Source organism: Oncorhynchus mykiss, chromosome 21 (assembly GCF_013265735.2).
Source record: "Oncorhynchus mykiss isolate Arlee chromosome 21, USDA_OmykA_1.1, whole genome shotgun sequence".
Classification (NCBI taxonomy): domain Eukaryota; kingdom Metazoa; phylum Chordata; class Actinopteri; order Salmoniformes; family Salmonidae; genus Oncorhynchus; species Oncorhynchus mykiss.
In genome coordinates, this window is record NC_048585.1 from 31,924,964 (window position 1) to 31,948,488 (window position 23,525).

Consider the following 23,525-nt stretch of genomic DNA (forward strand, 5'->3'; position numbering starts at 1 on the left):
TAACTCAGAATTTTTTTTTATTTTTATTTTTAGCTTTCATAAGCAGTCTTTGTATTACCAACCATTTTCCTTGGTTTGGGATTTTTTTTCTCCAGATTTCCACTCTAAAAATAACAATTATTTCTTAGAGAATCAATGAAATTGGAGGTTCTGAGTCCATTTCAATGCTTAAATTACTGAAGAAAAAAAATGTTGGTGCGGGGAAAAAAAATATTTTTTGTGTAACACCCCTTTGATTGTGCATTTTGTGAGATGTTTGTGTTGCTGTATATGTCATGACAGAGCTCGCAAAACAAATACCCATCGATTGATACAAATAATCGTTATATAATTCTGCCAGGTAAATCTACGGCATCATTACCGCTAACTGGCTAAGTGACTGAGACAAACACACACACCCTCCACACCAGACACACAGGGGCAACATTGCTGGAAATTAATTGACAGTGTTACGTTTAGTTCAAATTGCCTTAAACTAACTAGGGATAATGTCAAAATGGATTAAATTGGATAGTAGCCAGGAGCTTAAGGTGTCTGACACTCAGTTTGGGGTTGAGTTCTCATTCCCAGCCCAAATCAGACGGGGCCTGACCGCCCGGCCTTATACATGATAATAATAAAACCGCTTGATTGTATTTAAAAAAGGCATGTATGACTTGACTCCTATGCTGTGTAATGGTATGATATGAATGATTGTCGCAAATCAGCACGATGGCGCTACTTTTTTCAGAAATATTTGGCGAGCTACTTATAGCTGGGCTAAGAGCTAAGGTGCTTGCGATGAACCCATTGGAGACCACTGCTATTTAAAAAACATTCAAGGATAAAATGTGTTGAACACTTGGACTGCATTTGTTACAACTAGGAAACAGAAAGCATGTGCTGGAACGTGGTAACAGCTTCTTTCTATAACAAAATACAATGAAATACCCCAACCACCAAGACACTCAGTCAAATAAGGATAACATCAGCAGCCTAAACATGCGCTTGATGTGCTTGATAACTACTGAAAATCAGCACAAAAGCAATAATAGCATCATAATTAATATAAGGCTTGATATGACAGCAGTCAAAAACAGTAAATTGTCAGCTCATTAGAGCATGTCCATGTCACAAACAAGGAAATCTGGCGAATGCATTGCGAATGTTTTTTACTTGAGTTGCAAGGGCCTGGTCTCTCAATGATGACATTTTGAGCTGATAAATCGGCCAGTAGCATTGTCGTCTGCTTGTTCAAGCCAAACGAGGCCGTCCCTCCTCTCTCCTGTTTCACTTGGTGGTGGCGCAGGCATCTGCTCAGTGCGCACCGTTCTGGCTTTTTTTGCGCTTAGACCTCAGAGGTGCAGGTTCAGGCGGAGGCTCAGAATCAGAAGAATAGACAGAGATGCTGTGATTCATTTCTTCCCCACCACCAGAGTCGTTTTCATTCAGATTTTGTAGCAATGCTAATGCAGCATGTGCATCCATTCATCTTAGTCTACTTGCCATTTGAAAATGACGCATGCTCTCACTGTGTACTCCAAGTAGACCAGAGTAGACAGCTTGGATTCGGTGTACTGATATAGCGCACATACCATTTTGAGATTAGAATAGATCAAAACAATAGAAATGCCTGTCCTGTTCCTCATTCATAAATTGGTGATTACATAATTATCTTTCGCTTCCCCTCACTCATCAACTCACCCATTCTCTGCCTTTCTCCCCCATGATACTTTACTTCATTTATTTAATGTTGTTATATCGGTTCAATTGGTTGTTTCGCTATAGTTTAGGTTCAGTTGAGGCAATTATCGGGGTGATTATCAACTGGGCATGGCCCCTTCAACTATCAGGAGAAGGCTCTGCTGTCAGGAGAAGAAACTCTCTCACCGGAGAAAGCATCCGAATGAGCTTAACAGCACCCCTCTGTCTTACTATATATAGCCCATGTATCTGATGCTGTCTGGATAAAAAGATGACATACTATTTTGTTTGTCCAGACAGCATCAGATACACATAACGAGACAGAGGAGCTGTTGTTTCGCTTGCTCCGCTTATTTAAAAATCGGAGATTGATGCGTCTTTTGGTTAAGAAAAATACCTGCAAAAATAAGAAATAAAAGTAACAAATAATTAAAGAGTAGCAGTAAAATAAAGATAGCGAGGCTATATACAGGGGGTACCGGTACAGAGTCAGTGTGTGGGGGCACCGGTTAGAATTCCCCCTATCCCTGGTTTCCATATGCTGCTTTACTGTAACAGACGCAAATGGGGTTAATCTCATCACCGATCTTAAGGTTTTCCAGCTGTTGACTATAAGATCCATGGTTATACTTCCTTGTCATTTAGTTAGCGGTCAACCTTTGAAAAAGTCTGACTTAGATACAGTAAAGACCAATGCTCTGTCACCCAGGGCCACACTTACCTTCACCATGACAGTAGTAGAGCATGAGATTTTAAGCAAGACCAGGAGGCTTGCGTATGTACTAAAAATTACATGTTTTCAAGCCAAGGAATTCATTGCGCAACTTGTCATCACTTCAAATGATCAATTAAATGTACAGTCAGTTGGACTTTAAAAAGTTGTGAGGTGAGCAGCCCTTCGCATGGTTCCAAGAGTAGACACCCAGACAGGATTTGGCCCATGTTCTCCCCAAACACTCACTCTTACAGTCACACACCCATTGTAAAAACATCATGCAGAGGAATCCAGAATCTTTACCATGAAACTTTTCCCCTCATTGCATTAGTCTCCCATAAAGCCAAAGTGAGTAATGTACACTGGTCAAAAAAATAAAGGGAACACTTAAAACACAATGTAACTCCAAGTCAATCACACTTCTGTGAAATCAAACTGTCCACTTAGGAAGCAACACTGATTGACAATAAATTTCACATGCTGTTGTGCAAATGGAATAGACAACAGGTGGAAATTATAGGCAATTAGCAAGACACACACAATAAAGGAGTGGTTCTGCAGGTGGTGACCACAGACCACTTCTCAGTTCCTACGCTTCCTGGCTGATGTTTTGGTCACTTTTGAATGCTGGCGGTGCCTTCACTCTAGTGGTAGCATGAGACGGAGTCTACAACCCACACAAGTGGCTCAGGTAGTGCAGCTCATCCAGGATGGTAAATCAATGTGAGCTGTGGCAAGAAGGTTTGCTGTGTCTGTCAGCGTAGTGTCCAGAGCACGGAGGCGCAACCAGGAGACAGGCCAGTACATCAGGAGACGTGGAGGAGGCCGTAGGAGGGCAACAACCCAGCAGCAGGACCGCTACATCCACCTTTGTGCAAGGAGGAGCACTGCCAGAGCCCTGCAAAATGACCTCCAGCAGGCCACAAATGTGCATGTGTCTGCTCAAACGGTCAGAAACAGACTCCATGAGGGTGGTATGAGGGCCCGACGTCCACAGGTGGGGATTGTGCTTACAGCCCAACCCCGTGCAGGACGTTTGGCATTTGCCAGAGAACACCAAGATTGGCAAATTCGCCACTGGCGTCCTGTGCTCTTCACAGATGAAAGCAGGTTCACACTGAGCACGTGACAGACGTGACAGAGTCTGGAGACGCCGTGGAGAACGTTCTGCTGCCTGCAACATCCTCCAGCATGACCGGTTTGGGGGTGGGTCAGTCATGGTGTGGGATGGCATTTATTTGGGGGGCCGCACAGCCCTCCATGTGCTCGCCAGAGGTAGCCTGACTGCCATTAGGTACCGAGATGAGATCCTCAGACGGCTTGTGAGACCATATGCTGGTGCGATTGGCCCTGGGTTCCTCCTAATGCAAGACAATGCTAGACCTCATGTGGCTGGAGTGTGTCAGCAGTTCCTGCAAGAGGAAGGCATTGATGCTATGGACTGGCCCGCCCGTTCCCCAGACCTGAATCTAATTGAGCACATCTGGGACATCATGTCTCGCTCCACCCACCAACGCCACGTTGCACCACAGACTGTCCAGGATTTGGCGGATGCTTTAGTCCAGGTCTGGGAGGAGATCCCTCAGGAGACCATCTGCCACCTCATCAGGAGCATGCCCAGGCGTTGTAGGGAGGTCATACAGGCACGTGGAGGCCACACACACTACTGAGCCTCATTTTGACTTGTTTTAAGGACATTACATCAAAGTTGGATCAGCCTGTAGTGTGGTTTTCCACTTTAATTTTGAGTGTGACTCCAAATCCAGACCTCCATGGGTTGATAAATTTGATTTCCATTGATAATTTGTGTGATTTTGTTGTCAGCACATTCAACTATGTAAAGAAAAAAGTATTTAATAAGAATATTTCATTCATTCAGATCTAGGATGTGTTATTTTAGTGTTCCCTTTATTTTTTTGAGCAGTGTATTTTGACAGACGAAATCTGAAATGTGTCCTTCATTCTTACAAGTCAACATGGGTTACGCTATATGACAATAAGAACTCACAGCCAGATTTTTTCCACAGCCATCACAATTACCCTCATTTTGACAGCAGATATGACAACAACATCAGTGATCAAATCAAATTTTATTTGTCACAAACACATGGTTAGCAGATGTTAATGCGAGTGTAGCGAAATGCTTGTGCTTCTAGTTCCGACAATGCAGTAATAACAAGTAATCTAACTAACAATTCCAAAACTACTGTCTTGTACACAGTGTAAGGGGATACAGAATATGTACATAAGGATATATGAATGAGTGATGGTACAGAGCAGCATAGGCAAGATACAGTAGATGGTATCGAGTACAGTATGTACAAATGAGATGAGTATGTAAACAAAGTGGCATAGTTTAAAGTGGCTAGTGATACATGTATTACATAAGGATACAGTCGATGATATAGAGTACAGTATATACACGTATGCATATGAGATGAATAATGTAGGGTAAGTAACATTATATAAGGTAGCATTGTTTAAAGTGGCTAGTGATATATTTACATCATTTCCCATCAATTCCCATTATTAAAGTGGCTGGAGTTGAGTCAGTGTCAGTGTGTTGGCAGCAGCCACTCAATGTTAGTGGTGGCTGTTTAACAGTCTGATGGCCTTGAGATAGAAGCTGTTTTTCAGTCTCTCGGTCCCAGCTTTGATGCACCTGTACTGACCTCGCCTTCTGGATGATAGCGGGGTGAACAGGCAGTGGCTCGGGTGGTTGATGTCCTTGATGATCTTTATGGCCTTCCTGTGACATCGGGTGGTGTAGGTGTCCTGGAGGGCAGGTAGTTTGCCCCCGGTGATGCGTTGTGCAGACCTCACTACCCTCTGGAGAGCCTTACGGTTGAGGGCGGTGCAGTTGCCGTACCAGGCGGTGATACAGCCCGCCAGGATGCTCTCGATTGTGCATCTGTAGAAGTTTGTGAGTGCTTTTGGTGACAAGCCGAATTTCTTCAGCCTCCTGAGGTTGAAGAGGCGCTGCTGCGCCTTCTTCACGATGCTGTCTGTATGAGTGGACCAATTCAGTTTGTCTGTGATGTGTGTGCCGAGGAACTTAAAACTTGCTACCCTCTCCACTACTGTTCCATCGATGTGGATAGGGGGGTGTTCCCTCTGCTGTTTCCTGAAGTCCACAATCATCTCCTTAGTTTTGTTGACGTTGAGTGTGAGGTTATTTTCCTGACACCACACTCCGAGGGCCCTCACCTCCTCCCTGTAGGCCGTCTCGTCGTTGTTGGTAATCAAGCCTACCACTGTTGTCGTCCGCAAACTTGATGATTGAGTTGGAGGCGTGCGTGGCCACGCAGTCGTGGGTGAACAGAGAGTACAGGAGAGGGCTCAGAACGCACCCTTGTGGGGCCCCAGTGTTGAGGATCAGCGGGGAGGAGATGTTGTTGCCTATCCTCACCACCTGGGGGCGGCCCGTCAGGAAGTCCAGTACCCAGTTGCACAGGGCGGGGTCGAGACCCAGGGTCTCGAGCTTGATGACGAGCTTGGAGAGTACTATGGTGTTGAATGCCGAGCTGTAGTCGATGAACAGCATTCTCACATAGGTATTCCTCTTGTCCAGATAGGTTAGGGCAGTGTGCAGTGTGGTTGAGATTGCATCGTCTGTGGACCTATTTGGGCGGTAAGCAAATTGGAGTGGGTCTAGGGTGTCAGGTAGGGTGGAGGTGATATGGTCCTTGACTAGTCTCTCAAAGCACTTCATGATGACGGAAGTGAGTGTTACGGGGCGGTAGTCGTTTAGCTCAGTTACCTTAGCTTTCTTGGGAACAGGAACAATGGTGGCCCTCTTGAAGCATGTGGGAACAGCAGACTGGTATATGGATTGATTGAATATGTCCGTAAACACACCGGCCAGCTGGTCTGCGCATGCTCTGAGGGCGCGGCTGGGGATGCCGTCTGGGCCTGCAGCCTTGCGAGGGTTAACACGTTTAAATGTCTTACTCACCTCGGCTGCAGTGAAGGAGAGACCGCATGTTTTCGTAGCAGGCCGTGTCAGTGGCACTGTATTGTCCTCAAAGCGGGCAAAAAAGTAATTTAGTCTGCCTGGGAGCAAGACATCCTGGTCCGTGACTGGGCTGGATTTCTTCCTGTACTCCGTGATTGACTGTAGACCCTGCCACATGCCTCTTGTGTCTGAGCCGTTTGTCTCTGTACTGACGCTTAGCTTGTTTGATAGCCTTGCGGAGGGAATAGCTGCACTGTTTGTATTCGGTCATGTTACCAGACACCTTGCCCTGATTAAAAGCAGTGGTTCGCGCTTTCAGTTTCACGCGAATGCTGCCATCAATCCACGGTTTCTGGTTAGGGAATGTTTTAATCGTTGCTATGGGAACGACATCTTCAACGCACGTTCTAATGAACTCGCACACCGAATCAGCGTATTCGTCAATATTGTTATCTGACGCAATACGAAACATATCCCAGTCCACGAGATGGAAGCAGTCTTGGAGTGAGGTGTCAGCTTGGTCGGACCAGCGTTGGACAGACCTCAGCGTGGGAGCCTCTTGTTTTAGTTTCTGTCTGTAGGCAGGGATCAACAAAATGGAGTCGTGGTCAGCTTTTCCGAAAGGGGGGCGGGGCAGGGCCTTATATGCGTCGCGGAAGTTAGAGTAACAATGATCCAATGTCTTTCCACCCCTGGTTGCGCAATCGATATGCTGATAAAATTTAGGGAGATTGTACTGCATTGTACTGCATTTACCAAAGAGTGGTTGGATAGAGTAATCTAATATAGGATCATTCAAGAGCCGGTACATTGTTCAGATTCAAACAACAAACTGACAGTTTTTTGGCTTGCAGAATGTCATGTGGCATGGCATTCTTAGGAGGGTGTGGCATGACAGGGAACCAATGGCAAGTCCGATGAGGGCAATATGGTGAGAGAGGGGGAGAGAGGGAGAGAGGAGAGAGGAAATCCTGGGAATGAGAGATTCCGAAAGACAGTGAGAGAAAAACAGGAGTGAGAGATCGAGAGCTTGCGAAAGATAGAATGAGAAGTGGAGAGAGAGAAAGAGGGAAAAGGAAAGAGATGAGTGAGAAACAGAGAAAGTGATGAGGATGGTGATGTTGTGGGTGGTGAAAGCTGCTGTGTGTGTGCACCACCATTGTGCCCCAGTCAGAGTTGGAGGCCAGGCCTGTCAGGGGAGCCCAGCGTTTCCCCGGTGACCAGCAGCCTCTCCTCTGGTATGCTCTGGAGGAAATGTGGCCCCGAGGCAGAGGGCAATGATGGATGGACATGGGACACCCTCACCAACACTAACCCTCACCCACAACTAAAGACACTAATAACTTGGATATACAGTACTGAGCTACTAGTTCTAATCCAGCTGTCTGTGCAAACACCTCCCAAGAGGAGACAAATATTACAGTCATGTTCTGTCAGCTATGAGATTCTATTAAATATGATAAAATGTCAATTCAGGGCACATAAATAAAGACTGTGGCAAAGCTACCACACATGTAACACTGATTGGTATTTAGTGTAATAGTGTAAATCAAACCCATTTCAGATAAGAGATCCTATCAGCCATCAATAAGCCATCCATCAGTGCATCATAAAATATAAAAATGTAATTCTCATACTTGGCTAAGATATTTGGGTAATCATGAATCACTAAAAGCTTTGAAAAGTTTAATTGTCTGCATTACACCACATGATCCCAAGGCTTGGATGTTGGTCAAATGGTGTTACAATAACTCACCTTAATACGGAATTAACCTGGTATTAAAGCACATCAAAACCAGATTAATGCACTGAGGTACCGACAGAGACAAAGCGAGAAAACTGACCAATTTCACTAGTCCCATTTAGTCTACAAATGAAACCTGGGTGTTTGAAACCAAACAGAGCAACAGTTTGTTGCCTCCCATCAGACAAACATTGATCCTGAATTACAAAATCTTTTTTTGGGTTGCCTGGTGGGAATGGACGCCTGTAATCATAAGGTTTTATTGTGGTTATTTATCTCATGGCCGTTCGCTTGCGGTCCGGGGCAACCTTCTCCAAGCTATCAGTTTGTGTTAAAGGTTTTTGCTCCAGATAAAATACTTGTGTTGGCAACCGTAGCAACAATAAAAGTGCCGGGAGATAGGATCAATGTTGATTTATGGAGATGCAGTAAAAACACAAAGGCATCTGAGGACTATTGGAGAGTTTAGGCAGCCACAAAGTGAACTTTTCATGAACTACTGTACCTTTCAAATGGGAATCAGATTTAAAGCCCTAGATTTCACCTAAAACCATGATCTATTACCATACCTTAAGGGTTTTATAAAGCTTTCCATAGCATCCCTAGCACGTGTGCTACACTAAAATAAAGAGAAGTCAACTTTCTCATGTTGAATAAAGACATCCATTTCATTTCAACCCTGTTTACCATCTGCACACCTACTGCTGCATATATTGTGGTAGTTGACAGAATGGTGTTGACACAATTCTACCAGACCCTGTTAAATTTAGTGTCTGCAAAATGACTAAATCAGAAATGGAAAAGGAGGCCCATTTAAACACTTCTGGAGCTTTAAGTTTTCCCTACAACGCCAGCCAGGTACATGGAATAAATAGAATGGAGACAGACGGTAGCAGGAGGGTTCACAGAGAACTGACATCTGTAGTAGCACTACACTGCCATCAATTCATCCGCACGTTAAACTGAAAAGAGAAAACTAGCATGTCTAAATGTACATTTGTTTCACATCGTCTTAAACAAAGTGAGGAGGGGGAAGAAGAGGCACCATGATCTATACACGTTGCCAAAGCAGCAGCCAAATATTTAGCATTTAAAGGCTCTTACTAGCTGTACTTCTCTCTCAGGGGTATTGCTCAATGGTTAACTGTTGAGCTGCCGCTATTCTCCACTCCAACGCCACCTAGATATGATAGCCTGGTTCCAAATGTGTTTGCGCTGTCTTGCCAACTCAACCACATCTGGGACCAGGCTATTGAAGTAGGTTTAGATTCAATATGGCAAGGCAAGTCTATTGTACTGAATTACAGTGATTTAGAGAGATGATAAACAGAGAAGAACCTCAAGGGACAAATTACACCAAGTGTGTAAGTCTACATGAAAATGGGCCAAGCTGCTACTACAAAGCTCAATCTTTGATGGTGCACTGCTCTCTCTATACTGAGTAAACAAGTTCATCCCCATGTGTTCGAAATGGAACGATTACAAAAGAATAAGACCATGTAGGTGCCACTTCAACAGATCTGTATTGTGGTGGCAGATCACGCGTGTTCACAGGTAGTATTGAATGGTTAGAGGTAACCCAGGGAGCAATGCTCAGCACAGGTACATATTCTTTTAAGTTCTCCAATAGGTTATCAGCTAGCGCCACCTGCTGTTCATAACTCAGTGTTACTCCACACAGGGATGCAGGGAATGTGGAGAAACACACCAGCGCTCATGTAGGTTGTGATATTGCGGCAGGTGGACTACAGTGCCTCAGTGTGGCCAAAAATGAAACACCTTAGTTTTCATATCGTAATATGCCAATGCTGTTTATATCAAACATGCATAAAAAAAACGTCAAGACCGATATTTATTACAGCCTTTCACCAGCCATTTCCACACGTCGCCAAACGATAAAGAGAAGAACGCAAGGTTGATATCATACACACAAGCATAATGGTATGCTTGGTAAAGTATTCACTCAATTTCTCACTGACAGCTGAGCACTTGTACCGGAATACATGCACTTCGTATGTTCACTTATAGACCTAAGCTTAAAATGGACATGGTGCCTGGGCAAACGGATATGAACACAAAGGCCCACTACACTGTACAAACAAGGGACGTCTGCTATACTGTGTATGATAAGGTCAAGGCCACGTTTAATTGAGACGCTTAAATCACAATTATTTTGATATTGTATCCAGTAAGTTTGTATTTAATGTTAGGTCCTCTGTGCAGACATGGGCCAATTAAACATTCATACTATTATACCATTAACCAATGCATTTTTTTCCCATCCTTCAATCTGGTTATAACTCAAAAGCTCTATAATACATCCTCAGTAACATGTGTCAAAGTCATCTCATCTCCTACAAATAATTAGACAGTGGACAAAATAAAATACAAATCAAACACAGCAGAGTTGTCATAGGCAGAGTGTACTGTATAAAGCTGCAGTGAGCTCCTTAGAGAACAGAGTGATTGACTCAGCCTAGAGAATCTACAGTAGATAATGAAGGGCTTCTTCTGCACGGCTTAATTACAGCGTCCGCGATAAGATGAAAGGGAGTGAGACATTTTGGGATCCCAGACGGGCTTTATAAAGGAGTAGATTTAAGAAGGAGAAGATTTAAGTCCTGCACACGGACAGCATAGTCTGCTGGGACATAACTTAGTAATAATTCCAAGACCAGTCAGGCCTCCTCGTAGTGTAGAACCTTAATGGAGAGCAAAGGGCAGCGGCCAAGTTCAGAGGGAGAGATATTCTAGTTTAGACTTAACCCATAAGAGTCTAAGCCCGCGGAGGATGGTTCTACTAACCTATATGGAATTGTTTTAAGAAGGTCATAACAAGGATAATTTTGCTATTTGATTTGGAATTTTAAGATCCCTTGAAGTATCCCCCAAAAATATTTTGGGGCCTTACTGCTATTAGCCAATACAAACGCATTAAACAACAGATTCACTACATGGAACAGATGTGTCCACCCCCCCCCAAAAAAAAATATCTGCGATATATAAGAAAGATCAGGAAACATATTTGTGAAACTTTTTTTTACACGTATTTAACCTCTCCATATATACTCCCATACATTTTCTTCAACTTGTACCGGGGGACATTCAGACAAGTCTTGGAAGGCCTGTGGGTGTCCTAGAGCAAAACAACCTGCATGTACATGTTCGTAAGAGTCACACCTTTCCACCCATTTCATATTAGTGTGTAGCACAAACTGTTTGGAAGCTACAGACAGAAGTTGGCAGATCGGTTGTGCTGACTTCCGTCCCAAAACGCTTGTGGGGGTCATGGAGGAAAATAATAATAGTTTGTAGGTAAAACCGGTCGGACGCTACAGAAGATTTTATGTTTCTCATGGACTGAGAAACACAGTTCTAGAGCTGTCACCTTTCAACGCCGATAGGAAGTACGACAGGATGCGGTGGATTTAGAATAGAGGTCGACAGACTAGGACTTTTCAACGCCGATACTGATAATTGGAGGACAAAAAAAGCCGATACCAACCTAAAATCGGCAGATTTTTGTAATAATGACAATTACAACAATACTGAAGGAACTTATTTTAACTTAATATAATACATCAATAAATCAATTTAGCCTCAAATAAATAATGAAACATGTTCAATTTGGTTTAAATAATGCAAAAACAAAGTGTTGGAGAAGGTAAAAGTGCAATATGTGCCATGTAAGAAAAGCTAACGTGGCCTCCCGGGTGGCGCAGTGGTTAAGGGCGCTGTACTGCAGCGCCAGCTGTGCCATCAGAGTCCCTGGCTTCGCGCCCAGGCTCTGTCGTAACCGGCCGCGACCGGGAGGTCCGTGGGGCGACGCACAATTGGCCTAGCGTCGCCCGGGTTAGGGAGGGCTTGGTCGGTAGGGGTGTCCTTGTCTCATTGCGCACCAGCGACTTCTGTGGCGGGCTGGGCGCAGTGTGCGCTAACCAAGGTGGCCAGGTGCACGGTGTTTCCTCCGGCGCATTGGTGCGGCTGGCTTCCGGGTTGGATGCGTGCTGTGTTAAGAAGCAGTGCGGCTTGGTTGGGTTGTGTATCGGAGGACGCATGACTTTCAACCTTCGTCTCTCCCGAGCCCGTACGGGAGTTGTAGCGATGAGACAAGATAGTAGCTACTACAACAATTGGATACCACGAAATTGGGGAGAAAAAGGGGTAAAATTCAAAAAAAAAAAAAAAAAGAAAAGCTAACATTTAAGTTCCTTGCTCAGAACATGATATGAAAGCTGGTGGTTCCTTTTAACACTAGTCTTCAATATTCCCAGTTAAGAAGTTTTAGGTTGTAGTTATAGGAATTACAGGACTACTTCCCTCTATACCATTTGTGTTTCATTAACCAGTTGCATCTCTAGGAGCGCTATTTCATTTTTGGATAAAAAACGTTCCCGTTTTAAGCGCGATATTTTGTCACGAAAAGATGCTCGACTATGCATATTCTTGACAGTTTTGGAAAGAAAACACTCTGAAGTTTCAAAATCTGCAAAGATTTTGTCTGTAAGTGCCCCAGAACTCATTCTACAGGCGAAACCAAGATGATACGTCAAACAGGAAATGAGCAGAATTTCTGAAGCTCTGTTTTCTAATGTCTCCTTATATGGCTGTGAATGCGACAGGAATAGGCTTAGACCTTCTGCCGTTTCCCCAAGATGTCAGCAGCATTGTGACGTATTTGTAGGCATATCACTGGAAGATTGACCATAAGAGACTACATTTTCCAAGTGTCCGCCTGGTGTCCTGCGTCAAAACTGGTGCGCAAAGCCATGTGCAAGTATTTTTCCATTTGATTGAGAGGAGAAACCATGCTACCACAAACGATATATCATCGAAGAGATATGTGAAAAACACCTTGAGGATTGATTCTAAACAACATTTGCCATGTTTTCAGTCAATATTATGGAGTTAATTTGGAAAAAAGTTCGCGTTTTGAGGACTGAATTTTCGTTTTTTTTTGGTAGCCAAATGTGATGTACAAAACGGAGCTATTTCTAATACACAAAGAATCTTTTTGGAAAAACTGAGCATTTGCTATCTAACTGAGTCTCCTCATTGAAAACATCCGAAGTTCTTCAAAGGTAAATTATTTTATTTGAAGGCTTTTATGTTTTTGTTGAAATGTTGCGTGCTGGATGCTAACGCTAATGCTAACACTAAATGCTACGCTAGCTAGCTTTTACACAAATGATTGTTTTCCTATGGTTGAGAAGCATATTTTGAAAATCTGAGATGACAGTGTTGTTTACAAAAGGCTAAGCTTGAGAGATGGCATATTTATTTCATTTGCGATTTTCATGAATAGTTAACGTTGCGTTATAGTAATGAGCTTGAGTCTGTATTCACGATCCCGGATCCGGGATGGGGAGATCAGAAAGGTTAACCTTTGACTATTGGATGTTCTTTTAGGCGCTTTAGTATTGCCAGTGTAACAGTATAGCTTCCGTCCCTCTCCTCGCTCCTACCTGGGCTCGAACCAGGAACACAACGACAACAGCCACCCTCGAAGCAGCGTTACCCATGCAGAGCAAGGGGAACAACCACTCCAAGTCTCAGAGCGAGTGACGTTTGAAACGCTATTAGCGCGCATCCCGCTAACTAGCTAGCCATTTCACATCGGTTACACCAGCATCATCTCGGGAGTTGATAGCCTTGAAGTCATAAACAGCGCAATGCTTGACGCACAACGAAGATCTGCTGGCAAAACGCACAAAAGTGCTGTTTGAATGAATGCTTACAAGCCTGCTGCTGCCTACCACCGCTTAGTCAGATACTTGTTGCATAGAATCTAACTGAGTATAAGCAGGACACGCTAGATAAACTAGTAATATCATCAACCATGTGTAGTTAACTAGTGATTATGATTGATTTATTGTTTTTTATAAGATAAGTTTAATGCTAGCTAGCAACTTACCTTGGCTTACTGCATTCGCATAACAGTTAGTCTCCTTGTGGAGTGCAACGAGAGGCAGGTGGTTATAGCGTTGGACTAATTAACTGTAAGGTTGCAAGACTGGATCCCCCGAGCTGACAAGGTGAAAATCTGTCCTTCTGCCCCTGAACGAGGCAGTTAACCCACAGTTCCTAGGCCGTCATTGAAAATAAGAATGTGTTCTTAACTGACTTGCCTAGTTAAATAAAGGTTAAATAAAGGTGTAAAATAAAAATAAATAATGTCCAAAAATACCGATTTCTGAATTTTATTAAAACTTGAAATCGGCCCCAATTAAAATCGGCCATTCCGATTAATCTGTCAACCTCCAATTTAGACACATCAAAACAGATCTCTCTAGCTTACACTTTATGGGGATGTTTTTATTAGGCTAATTTGACAGACATCGACTCTAGGGGGTTAAATAGACATCTAACTGGTGCCATATCAGCCGTTCCCTTTCTGAACTGGTTTCATTTTATTAGTATGACTAATGCTGCATACAAGAATAGACTTTAGCTATTTGATGGCAAATTCCATGTGCTGTCCAAGTGGGCAGAGGGTATGTGAAACACTAAGCACAGTGCTTTTAATGCCAATTCAAATAGGTTGTGATATCAAATAACACTTGCAATAGAGCCTAGGCTTGTGTAATATACTGATTTAGTGGTCACTTCTATGGGAGAGAAACATACCAGTCTGTGTGCAGGTCGTCGATGACCAATAGAATCTTGGGCTTCCGTATGACAGGTTTGGCAGCTTCTGCTGCCGCCGCTGAAGCCTTGGCTGCTGCTGCAGCGTTCTGTGCCAACTGGGCGGTCTTCACCACACTGGAGAAGGAGCTGAGGAAACCCCCGGGGGTCGGGGCCGGGGATGAGCCTAAGGCCGAGCCCGAGGCCGGGACCTGTGGTGGCAGGCTGGGGGGCGTTCGCCTCTCTGTGGCTGGGGAGGCGGGATTGGAGGTGGAAGAGGGCGGGGTGGGGCGAGGCCCACTCTGCAGGTCCATCATGTAGCCGTTGGGGAGGTTGGCCACAAAGCTGCTGTCGGACAGACGCCTGCGTAGGTAGTTCATGGTAACTGGTGGGTCGGTCGTTGAGGCCAGCTGGACAAGGGTAGACAGTGGGATCCGAGAGAGACAGAGGAAGGAAGAGAGATATTATTATTGTTACAAATTTATAATAATTAACAATAATTTGTTTTCCCTCTGGCACAACACACAAATTCTATATTCTCCTGTAACGTTTCCCATATAAAATGCATTTGGAACAGAAGGAGTATGGAGCAGAAGGCAGCGTCACTGATGTCAGCTAAGCTCTCAAAGGAACACACTGTTCTATAAAAACGCAGCCAGTCAGCGACCAATCATTGATGAAGAACTAAAGACCCTGTTGGAACCACGGTGACGGCCTCAGACACATACATGAGCCATTGCCTTAGGTGGGGGGGATTCAGGTTCACAAACCTAGTCGAACACACTGAATGCATTTCGAATCTGAATCTAAACAATGGCTTTGCATATTGAACAGAGATGCTACTAATAGGCTCATGTTAAAGGGGGGATTCTAGATGGGATGGACTTGACGGCCTTTATACAAGCCTACTTAGAGTCCCCCAATCACCTCATGCATTTTAAATCTAACCATCGACTATCTGCATATTAAACAGTTGGTACAATACTAGGATAGGGAGTAGCCTCATGTCAGGAAGGATGTAGGGAGGGGAGGATGCACAATTCAAACCTTTTTGAGGAGACTGTAGCTGCCTTAATGCATTTTTGATTCCAACCATCAAAGTGCTAACAATCGGAGTTGCATACAGAGTGGAGGTCGTGAGATACTGGGCTTGATCCAAAAGAACGTCACTCAGATCGGCTGCACTTACTAAGAGGACGATGTAGAGGCGTGCTGATTAGAGTGAGAGCTTGCGTTATGACACTTTGAGTAAGCGCCTCATGAATATATATTCATCTATAGTCAAAGAAGGGGGCTGTATGGGAGAGATAAGGCGTGTTATGGGGTGGGTTTGCGGACTATCAGACACTGATGGATACAGAATTGGATTGTGTGGGAGAAAAAGAGGAGTGAGGAAAGGATATGACAAGGCACTGTGGGAAATCAAAACGTACATTTTCTAAAAGGCACTAGCTCAGACCACAGACAGCCTACCAGACTGCATAGCACACCCAGGGGCATAAAATACATTACAAACAATTACATATGAAATGTTCAATGGCAACTTGCCTGCACACGACATGTAGAATATGTTGCTATAGCAGAATACTGCAGAGAACATGCCCCTCAAAGGACATATGTTTGTTCATTTTTCAAACCGTGTCAAAGAACATGTTTAGCTCGGCATTAATGCCATTGACTTTTCAGGGACTTAAAGGAAAAGATTGAATACAATTCATACTGAAGCAAATAGGGGCATTGAAAGGTGACACAGATTACTCTGGGAGCTGTCCACTCTCGGTGGTGCTGAAACCATTAGAGCCCATCCTCAGAGATCCATCAATCCCCTTCTTTACACCACTACTGGTGCATTCCCCCACTTTCTCACCATCCTTAAACCAGCCTTAAAGCAACTTTCCTCTCATCCCTCTGCACATACAGTATCTGATGCTGTTAAAGCCTTAGGGGTCAACCCTTTCTCTCTTTAAAGACAGACCGTTTCAACAAGCCCTTGCAGAAGTGAGGCTTATAAAACCCCCCCAGGGCCCCAACTGATCACCTCTCTCTTAGCCTTCACTGTAAACGACAGATGGTGCAGTACCAGTCTAGGCTCTAAGACAGGCAGCAATGGTTTGCATTGCACTAGGGAAGGCAGATACGGTAGTCTCTCCTCTGTAATTAATGGATACAGCAGGATAATGCTAGACTAAGGCCATGTTGGGGGGGGGGGGGGGGGGGGGGGTCTGTGTTGATGCATGGAAAGATAATAGGGTTGATGGCATCAGGGTCAGGCGATGGGCAGACAAAGAGGACCACAGGCCATGGGTAAAAGGGGTACCTGGGGTGGATTAGAAGCTCGGTGACCTTTTGAGTGAGTATCATAGAAGAATGATGTGTAGCACTGCTGAAGAGGAATGGTGCCCTCATACCCTCCACACAAGGTAAAGGTGACTCAGAAATAGTCCTGAGGTGTTCTGGTAGAATTCGTATGTGAAGGGATGTGGATATGAACCTAGAAAAGTCCATCTTGCTTCCAAGTGGGTGGTAGAGCATATTTTCCATATTAAAAGCACATGCAGTGAGCAGAGGGAGCTTGAGCGTCTTCCCTTTCGTGCATCTAGCATGTTAGCGGCATTACAGAGCTTGTATTATTCATGGCGGTCAATGTGTCGGAGATCAGGGATATGGAGCGTTATATATTGGGTCATTACTTAAATGAGGGGAAATCACGATGGTGGGTAGGAGTACAGCTGACTGGGACTTGAAAGACCCTAAGCACAGTGGAGGATAACAGTTGTATGGGTATTGCATTGCCTGTAACAATATGTGAAAAATACCATTAATAACGAATTAACAGCAGCACATCTAAAAGCAATCTAAAAAGCAAGAGCATAACGATACAATGGGCTTTGGGCCTCCCTCTAACAATTCAGCTTTATATTAATAGCTCATCCAACTTTAAAATGACACATGCGCACACTCTTACCCGACCCATACGTAGCACACGTTTCTGGTCCCCTAGTACTTAGTGAGATAACTGGCACAGCAGTCGCTTAGCAACCAGTTCCTTTTTTATGACTAGTCTAAAAGGAACTTGGCACGGGATCAGAAGAGTGTGATGACATACGGTATTTGAGAGTCATCACGATACGTCAACCACATGGCATGATATAGGGTTACCAACGAAGAGTCTGTTTTATTCTCACTAGTGCCATCTTCACCAAATACCTTTACCACCTTATAATTAGTCATCATGAAAATAAGGAAACAGAGGATAAAGTGCATTCCGGAAAGTATTCAGACCCCTTGACTTCTTCCACATGTTACGTTACAGCCTTATTCTAAAATTGATTAAATAAATAAAAAAAATCCTCAGTCTACACACAATACCCCATAATGACAAAGCAAAAATAGGATCCTAGAATTTTACATAAGTATTCAGACCCTTTGTTCAGAGACTCGAAATTGAGCTCGGGTGCATCCTGTTTCAATTGATCATCCTTGAGATGTTTCGACAACTTGGAGTCCACTTGTGGTAAATTCTATTGATTGGACATGATTTGGAAAGGCACACACACACCTGTCTATATAAAGGTCCCACAGTTGACAGTGCATGTCAGCGCAAAAACCAAGCCATGTGGTTGAAGGAATTGTCCGTAGAGCTCCGAGACAGGATTGTGTCGAGGCACAGATCTTTGGAAGGGGACCAAAACATTTATGCAGCTTTGGAGGTTCACCAGAACACAGTGGCCTCCATCATTCCTAAAATGGAAAACGTTTGGAACCACCAAGAACAATTTAATCCATTTTAGAATAAGGCTGTCAATGTAACAAAATGTGGAAGTCAAGGGGTCGGAATACTTTACAAATGCACTGTACTTTTGTTTTGATACAGACATTTGAATGGACAAATGTATTAAATGGACTGGGTTTACTATGTGTTTAAAATGTAACTAGCGTTAAGACTGCAATTACACAGGTAGCCCAATTCTGATTTTTTTGCCCAATTATTGTCAAAAGAGGTAATCAGATTGGCCAAATCCAATTAGTGGAAAAGATACTTATTGGGCTGCCTGTGTGAACGCAGTCTTAAACATAAATCATAGTCCACACAGTAGGGGTGTGAACATTTAAACGTTTGAAGGAAATTGGGATTGTTAATGTGAAGCAAAAATTCCTTACTGAAAAACAATGTTTATTTTTACAAAAGACATGCAGAGAAAGTCAAGCGATGGAAGCTAAATCCTGTAAGGCAATACTTTGAGAAGTTAAATGAGAAGAGAGGTGGAATTGAGGTACAGTAATGGAAGTACAGGTGCAATGCTTCACCATCTGAAAGGGACCCAAACCGTTGCAGGCAGCACAGCTTCATTGAATGTGCTGACAGTTGGAGAAATTGCTTGAGTAGTGCTGAGAATTTGAAAAGTATGAAAGCCAACGGTCCAATATTGTAATAACCTGCTGTTCGTATGCGTACAAGTTTTGACTATGATAGATGCTTTCGTCCTTGATGGTAATGGATAAAGTCATTAACAGCTCAAGATTCCCTGCTCAATTTCTGAAGGTCTTTTCCATGAGGTGTTTTTACACAGCATGTTTGGGCCGGGCTGGGTCTTTCTCTGTATGCAGCCTTGGCTTGGCAGCAATGAGGCGCAAGCTCTACAAGACATGAGGGTCACTACCACTGAGAAGCATTGAGGGAGTGTGATTTAGTGCACCGGACTATGGCCCATGACGTCAACGTGCAAAAGCAGTGAGGGAGGAGCGCCCTTCACAAATTGAACACTAATCTACACCGCTCGGTCATGTTGTCAACGTGGCAGCATGATGCATCATTCAGAAGCATTCATCTCATTGGGAAGGCTGATAAAGCGTTTAAAACATTTTTTTAAAATCTAAAGCTAACAATTTTACATGTGGAAACACAGATAAAAGTCGTAACACCGATTATTGCAGATTGTTCTGAATAGTTTCTGTAGTTAGAAACAGATAAGACACGAATTCCTGCAACATTATTTTGTTGAAAAGCAATTTGAAATCAAATTGATTGCACCCAAAATTGGCCATTTCAATTTCTAGGATTCATATAATATTCATTAAATATAATATCCAACATCCAATTCGGGCCAAACCACTTCTCACATCTTAGTCATTGTTAAGGAATCCAAATAAATGGTCAAAAGCCATCCATGGACCAGCCAAATGGCCAGTATTACAGTATCAGTTTTCTGTTTGACAAGTAGTATTAAGCTGCGGCTTGGAGTATTGTTTATTCATACTATGTCATGTATTCTCACTGACTTTGGTGATGTTTTTTCCCCTGCTCAGAGAAATTATTCATGAAAGTTGCTTGCATTTTCCCGTCACAAATTAGTGTGAAGGTACCAGGTTATACCCACTAGGTGCCACTGTTCTTTCGGTTAATGCCACATCCTTTATCAATTTTTATGGTGTCTTGTGTTTGTTAGATTTACCCTTTGCAACTTTGGGTAGAAAGCCAATAGCTTTAGCTCATGATGAAAATGAATGGGGTGGTCATCCTTACAATTCAAGCCAGTCCTCCATGAAAGCAATTCAAACACACAAACTGTCTGTTTCTTTTCTTCAGATTTCTTTTCCAGGTTTTCGCTCTCAAATCACATGTTTTTTTAATAGAAAAACAAAAAAAATGGGATGTTTTAAGTCCACATCAATCCTTAAAACCATCAGGAGACCCATTTTCAAGTCTGGAAAAAAATGTAAGTCATTGTTCTTTTTGGGTGTAGTTACCCTTTAATGCAAGTCTGCACCAGCAATAGACAGTTGTTTGGTTAGCAATGTTTTTGTAGAGCTCATCTGATTGCAGAATACGCAAAACAAATCGCCACTGAATTAATGCAAACAATCATGATATCATTCTGCCAGGTAGGCATAGGCTACTTTGCAGTTAACATTTAATTTAAAAAAGGTTTTTGGAAAAGCCTTTCCATCTCTACCAGAATATCAATCATTAGCATCAATGCTCCACTAAGGGCAGACATACACGTGCACCGCAAACACACAAGTGCATTCTTGTGCCATTTCAGAAAGTTGCATGAAAATATGAAATCACTGATGCATGTTGTTCATGTCTTATGATTAACTTGGTCAAATGAATACATTTTCAATACATGTCTTTATATTGTTGAATTCCGTTTTAATTTTAATGATTCCATGTCTGCATTCGCCGCTATTCAGATTTTATAGGGCCCTATGTATAGTGTTGTGCAATGGTATTGGTTTGGGTTTAATAATAAATGTCACTAATCAAACAGATATTTCCTAATAATTTCATTGAAAAACATGTGACTGGTATGTAATGGTTTATAATCGTATTCATTTATTAGGATTGTCGAAACATTGAAGTCACTTGCCCATTTTCCATCACATTTTTGGGCTTGTAGGAAAAGTGTTCATATGAGAATTGCACCATAAGGACAGCCCTCTTAGACAGCTGCCATTTGCTGGACTGTTGGGGAACAGTTGGGTTAAAGCAATAGGTTGCTAAGAGGAGGACAAACTGAATTGGTTTCATGGAGGACTGGCTTGACTTGAGGATGACCACACTATTTTCATCATGAGCAAAAGCCATTGGTTTTCTACCCAAATTTGCATTTAAAATAAAGTTTGATCGATTTAATACACTCAAGAGAACTAGCTAAATTGATGAAAGGGCGTAGCAGTAACAGCAGTATCTAGTTGGCAAAACCTAGTACCTTCACAGTAATTTATAGGGGGAAATGCAAGCGACTTTAATGGCTAATTTCTCTGAAGGGGGGAAAACCCAATCACCAAATTCAGTGAGAATACATTACATAGTATGAATAAACAATACTCCAAGCCACAGAGTCATACTACTTGTTAAAGACAGAGAACTTGCCTTTGGTGTAAGATTTGGGAAGTCTGTGGGTGAATTTTTATTTGTATTCTCACATCTTAAATCATTACTAAAAAGATAACCAAATCGGATGTTGGGCATTATATTTATTGAATATTATATGAATCCTATAAATGTAAACAGCCAATTTTGGTACAATCAATTAGCTTAATTTGTCAGTTCAAATAATCTTTTAACAAAATAATGTATTCTCTTATGTTTCTAACCACAGAAACAATTTCAGAAATCCTCTTGTGCTTTTTGAGGTAGAACCACATTTCTCATTACTACACGTGCTTAACCTACATCACTTCGCCATCAGTCAAAACTGGGCACCTGGCTCATGCCTGGGAAGCAGCCCGCTTCCAAAATGAATGCAAACGACGCTAACCCGATTCACCCAGGGTAGGCCCGGGGCATTAATCAAATCCCCTCATTGTATCATCACCTCTCAACCACCTATAGACCACAGAGGGTGGTGACCTTAGATGGCCTATCAGCCTGCCACTACAGTGCCAGGGCTACACAACCATAGGCACAAACCAATCCCTCACCACTTCATCATAAGCGACCAGTCCTACAGTTAGGTATATTTATGTATTCTCTTCTGCCTCCTAAATGCACATCAACAGTTCTCTCCTTAACTACAGGATTTTCCATTCATTTTTCATGGACTGCAGTGTATTTGTTTTGTGTGTGTGTGTGTGTGTGTGTGTGTGTATATAAAATACATAGACATGGATGACATCATTAAAAGCTTAATATTCCCTGCTCAATGTCTTTGTCTTATCCATGGAGGGGGTTTACATGTTTGGGGCTGGGGTGGGCTGGACTGTGCCTTTCCCTGCATGCAGCCTTCAAGAGGGTCAATCAGAGGCATGGCATCATCACCTCACAGCCACAGAAAGACATAACAGGTGTCAACCTCAGATCACCACTCACTGCAGATGGCCCATCAGCAGGCAAGTACACAAAAGGTTTGTCTTATTGTACTTTCATTTGCAACAAGGACTAGCCATCAGCATTTCTATATTTACTGCAAAAACAGCTAAATTGGGCAAATATCCAGATCAGCAAATGAAACATGAACAGCTCTTCATTAGACTGAACACTCAGAACACTCCCAGCTATCTCAAGGAGAAGCTATTCAATATTGAATGGTGTTTATTCACCAGATTATGGCTTCCTGTTGAGATCGTCAATAATCCCAGATCAGAGCCTAAAGAAAGACTCACTAGTACCGACTTTGTCTGTGGTACATAGCCAATAAATTCAATTGAACATTTTGGATTCTCAGACGGACTAAAGAATCAAGGGGCAACACTGGCAGAGAGGATCCAGGCTACAGCTCACTAGCTATCTACTCAGTCACAGGCTGACAGCACATGCACAACGTTGAGTTAAATCAATGACAACATCTCTAGACATGGATAGGATTCTACAGATGAAAATATATAAGCATTTTCATACAGCCTTCAGTAGCTTAATAGACAAACTGCATGATGATGAACAGTCTAGTTTCCTATCAACTTGGAACGAAAAAGAAAACAGGAACCGTGACATTTTCAACAAGTGCGTTCACTCGCTCGGCATAAAATAGCATTATTTTGGTATATTTGGTAGATCATATCATTTTGCTATACATAATTGTATAAAACATGCCAAATATGTTGATGCAGAGGGTTGGGATTCACTAAATACAAATAAAATCTGATTGATAAGCCCAATTAGGAACGCAGGTGCGTGTAACAATGTCCTAGCTGCATGCTGGAATTCCCTTTTCAACCCAAACCAATCAATAAATCTCAAGATATTAATGAACAGATTATTGCCGCACACAGTTACCGACTACCCGGTACCCCGTGTACTGTCGCAAGCAAACAGCCCTGACTGCAACGCGCTAATTAGCCTGCGCAAATAAATATAACCA

General features: G+C 42.9%; 1 protein-coding gene across 1 annotated transcript in view; it reads right to left on the reverse strand.

Annotated features, from left to right (window-relative positions):
• The window catches only part of LOC110500248 (synapsin-3), a 125,092-nt gene that overhangs the window by 101,273 nt on the left and 294 nt on the right, over positions 1 to 23,525 (reverse strand). The window contains exon 2 of the mRNA XM_021577500.2: positions 14,725 to 15,131. Within this exon, the coding sequence (XP_021433175.2) occupies positions 14,725 to 15,131 (407 nt within the window). The remainder of the gene's footprint in view (positions 1 to 14,724; positions 15,132 to 23,525) is intronic.